This window comes from Lotus japonicus, chromosome 5, assembly GCF_012489685.1.
Source record: "Lotus japonicus ecotype B-129 chromosome 5, LjGifu_v1.2".
NCBI lineage: Eukaryota > Viridiplantae > Streptophyta > Magnoliopsida > Fabales > Fabaceae > Lotus > Lotus japonicus.
This window is the reverse complement of record NC_080045.1, coordinates 46395899-46399968: the sequence shown is the minus strand read 5'-3', so window position 1 is coordinate 46399968 and position 4070 is coordinate 46395899. Positions and strand designations below refer to the sequence as shown.

At 37.4% G+C, this 4070-nt stretch overlaps 1 protein-coding gene across 1 annotated transcript; it reads right to left on the bottom strand.

Annotated features, from left to right (window-relative positions):
* Nucleotides 1-766: 766 nt before the first annotated feature.
* LOC130721124 (protein LIGHT-DEPENDENT SHORT HYPOCOTYLS 4-like) lies at nt 767-3046 on the bottom strand. Its single transcript, XM_057571858.1, has 2 exons — nt 2518-3046; nt 767-1870 (listed from the first exon to the last, which is right to left on the bottom strand). The coding sequence occupies exons 1-2, from the start codon at nt 2766-2768 to the stop codon at nt 1486-1488; spliced, it is 636 nt and encodes a 211-aa protein (XP_057427841.1). The 5' UTR covers nt 2769-3046; the 3' UTR covers nt 767-1485.
* Nucleotides 3047-4070: the final 1024 nt, after the last annotated feature.

Sequence of the window (4070 nt, the reverse complement as noted above, 5' to 3'; positions counted from 1 at the left end):
CCTTTTTTCGACATTTCCCTTCAACTGAAATGACAGCACTACTGCACACATTGATAAACCACACTAGTATTATCATCAATCAAATTGACCAAGGTAACGGTCAGCAGTTACTCTTCAATTCATGGCAGTAACCAAAAAAAAAAATTACTTGTCAGTCTGAATTCTGAAACACACAACTGATTATGATTAAGCTTCAGGTCATGGAAATTTTTTGCACACAACTATTGGATGCAGATATACAGGCTGAGAAAGAAAGATAAAAAATAAATATATAATATATTGATATGATTTTTAAATCAGAGATAGTCATGGAGAGAAAAACAAAATGTATGAAATATGTCTCCATTATTTAATGTCTATTTATTCACAACTGATCCATCATTATTTGTCCACACAACACCATTGAAGGAGACAGTAAAGTAATAAAAGGTTGCAACTTGGAAGAGAAAAGGAATCGAGCAAATAGTACTAATAATTCAATCTATGTAGTATATGAACAATTAATCACCGTCATTAGGAGACATTTTATATAGAAGAGATGCAAATATAATTAATGTATGGAAGTGACTTACTACCCAAAGCTTCAAAGTTCAAACAAATACTTGGGGGCATTGAAGCGCTAGCAATCTCATTCAGTTAAATTGACAAATTATTAAATTAATACTTAATTAGCATGTTTAGATCAGCATATTTTTTCTTAAAATCTATTCTAGCACACAACAAATTAAATTTCTCTCAGAATTATATAAGGATTTCAAAACAGATAAAAATCAAAAGGTGAGAATGATCTGAGGCAGAATATATAATCAGCATTGAGCAAGTCTAAGCTTGAAGAACATACATGTAGAGTTGAACTAGGAAATATAGCTGCAAGTACATTCATATAGAATAGAAGTATAGAACTAATAATAATGATGCATTGCTTTTGGTTCCTCACAAGGATAATGGCCTCCATGTACATTCACTTTTCAGGTGCTCCCACCAGAAGTTCACTACCAGTAAGGCAGTAACCACACTGTTGTTATTAATTAAAAGCAGATTCATAACATAACATATCCCAGATCTTTAACCATTTGTTTCTGCCATACCAACCTGGATATAGCAAAACAACAAAAGCCAGTCTACATGGACCAGAAATCTTTCAGAAGTCATATCCAGGAGAAAGTGAGGGAGAAAATAGAAAACCCTAAATATACTACTAAAATTAGAGAAAGACCCTCAATCCATGAACTAGACAAAGCTTCACTGACAACTCATTTCCACTCACACCTGATGATATATATAGGAATAGAAGATAGGGAAATAAATGATATGATAGATGATCTGGTAGGAAAAGTAGTGATAAATAGATGGAAAATGTGAATGGAAAAGATAGTGAAGTGTGAATGTGTCAGAACCGTGCACCAGACTCACTTGAAGGGCCAAGTCATGGTTTTGGAAGAGAGTAGAGCTTTTTCTTCCATGGAATGAGAGTAATAGGTTAACTTACTGATGACGAATACTTGCACCTGGAGGTGGAAGCTGAAGCTGGTGATGATGATGTGGAAGTACTTGAAGTGGTTGCTGTTGTTGCTGCTGCTGCTGTGGGTGTGGACGCTTCCTCTTCTTCTTCTCATAACTGATCCCTCTTGCTTTGGACTGCAGATCACGAACCTCACGAAGGTAGAGCCTCACCGCTCGCGCTCCGAATGGATTTGTCTCAGGCTTCCCTCCATTTTCCTCAAAAGCTGCCCTCAGGCGACCTATGAGAGCATCGAGGCTCCCCCAAGCTTGGCGAAGGGGACATGGACATGGAGCTGGAGGGTTTGGATGCCCATAGAAAGGACACATCGGAGTGTGGACTTTGGTCTTTCCAAATTGGTCCAGATACCTACATCAAGATCATAACAACTCAACAACAAAAATGAAAAGGAAAAACAAAATCATAAGATCATATCCAGTGAGACGATGGTGAAACCAGAATCACAGTACTTGACAATTCCAAAAGTTCAGGGAAGTAACTTTTGTCCACCGTGACAGTATCCAAATATGTATGTTTGGAAACTTTCCATGTTCGACAGAAGATAATAGCTTTTGTCTATGGAGATCGTAGTGATTCTGGAACCAGGAACCGAGTATTTGGAAATTTTCATGAAGCTATTAATACCATATAACCATGTTTCGATCTGTTTCTCTTTTTTCATAATCAATTTTAATATATATTCATAAGGTACTTAAAGAACCTTCAGTCCAAAAAGAGTTTTAGTTTAAAATTAATTAATATAGAATGATTTCCAAATAAACTGAAAGATCAGTTGAGAACAAGTGATTATGGGGAAGATTAATAGCATGTTTTGCTCTGTAGCTTGTTTTTTCACAGAATCAATTTTGAAACACAGAAAGTATTCAGAAAAGCTTCTTCTGCCTCTTCTTAAAATTGATTTTAGCTTTACTATCAATTTTCAAAAGATTTCTAAACATGCAGGATCTAAATATGGTGAGAGAAGTGCAAGGCAACAAGGTAGAGTGTGTGTATACCGGAGAAATTCAAGAACATGTGCACCACTGCATCTAGACAGGGAGAGAGGAGGGCGGTGATTCTTGAGGTATTGGCCAAAAGTGTTCCAGTCACGGCGTTTCTGATTCTCATAGCGGCTGCTAGTGGTGGTGACAGAAGCAGAAGGGGAGGAGCCACCAACAATTAAGCTGTTGCTGGTGGTGTTGCTGAGGCTGCAGTTGGTGTTGTCATGAGAGTTACATGACTCCATAAATTCTTGAATTGAATCCATGGAGATGAGGAAGCTAGCTAGAACAACTTGAGTGTGCTTGACCCTTTGGCTTTGCAGATCCAAAGTTATTGTTTTCAGCTTTGTTTTTTCATGTTCTAGGGTTCATAAGATAGTGACCAGAGTGAGTGAGTGAGAGTAAGGGGTGGAGATTTGCTGAAAGAAATAAAAGACCAGTATACTTATAATTTGGGCAAAAGTACTGTACTTGGAGGAGGAGCAATTGATATTATTGTTTTCTCAGAAAATTTTGCATTTTTTTATTAGTGTCTATGAGTTTTGGAGGTTACTGTTGATGAAGACAACAGCCTTGAAAGAAAATTGAAAAGGAAAGAGAGAAGGAAACAAGCTCTGATTCTTGATTGATATTACATACTTCTTTATCTTATTTTATTGGAGAGAGAGAAATTGAAGAGAGAGGTGAGATATGAATCAAATGATTTCAATTTATTCTATGAGTTTATATTATTAGTGTAACATCCCGATTTGACGATTGGTCTCACGGTAACAACACGCGTGAGTCTTTTCAGCGCGCTTTGTCCTCATTTGGGCACTTCCTGAGAAAACTTCTCAGAAGGTCACCCATCTCAATATTACTCCAAAGCTAGCACACTTAACCATGAAGTTCTTATGAGTTGGGCTCCCGAAAAGAAGTTGCAACTTGTTGTCATGAGTAGTATCAATCAAATCATTTATGTCCTCCTCAACAGTATAGTCTCATACCTATACAGTCTCGGAATACCTTTTGTTCGGGTGCGAGATCGGTTCATTCATGTGCCCTTCCGCCTAGAAGTCTGCCAGGAGCCGCTCCTTGTCCGTGCCTCACTGCACCGGCGATCACTCCCGCCCTCGTCGGCCCCGGACGTCACAGGCCCACCAACTTACGCTTGGTTTGTCCCCGAACCACACCGTACTGGGAGAGGTCGGCTCTGATAAAGAAAATATAATTTGTTAGACTAATAATTAAAAATTTGGTTCTCAAGCATTCGAGAGTGTTGATGTAGAATCAGTTCTTGGTCAAATGACTTTCTTTTACTCCTTCCGTTCTTATTTATCTGTTCACTTTAAAAAAATAATTTGTTCCTATTTAACTATCTATTTAGTATTTTAAGAGAACATTAGATAATATTTTTACAACTAATACCTTTATCATAACAATAAATTAGGAGAGATAAAACACAATTTAAAGGGTATAATAGTAAAAGCATGCTCAACTTTTCTAACATTCAGCAAAATTAATTACACTCTTGATCTATGTGCCACCACCTAAAGTGGGCAGATGAAAAGGAACGGAAGGAGTATGAG

What these genes read in the sequence shown, in the direction of transcription:
- LOC130721124 (XM_057571858.1), bottom strand. Translation starts at nt 2,768, where the DNA reads ATGGATTCAATTCAAGAATTTATGGAGTCATGTAACTCTCATGACAAC. An exon ending in CATGTTCTTGAATTTCTCCG is followed by an intron (nt 1,871 to 2,517) that starts GTATACACACAC and finishes ATCTTGATGTAG; the next exon opens with GTATCTGGACCAATTTGGAA.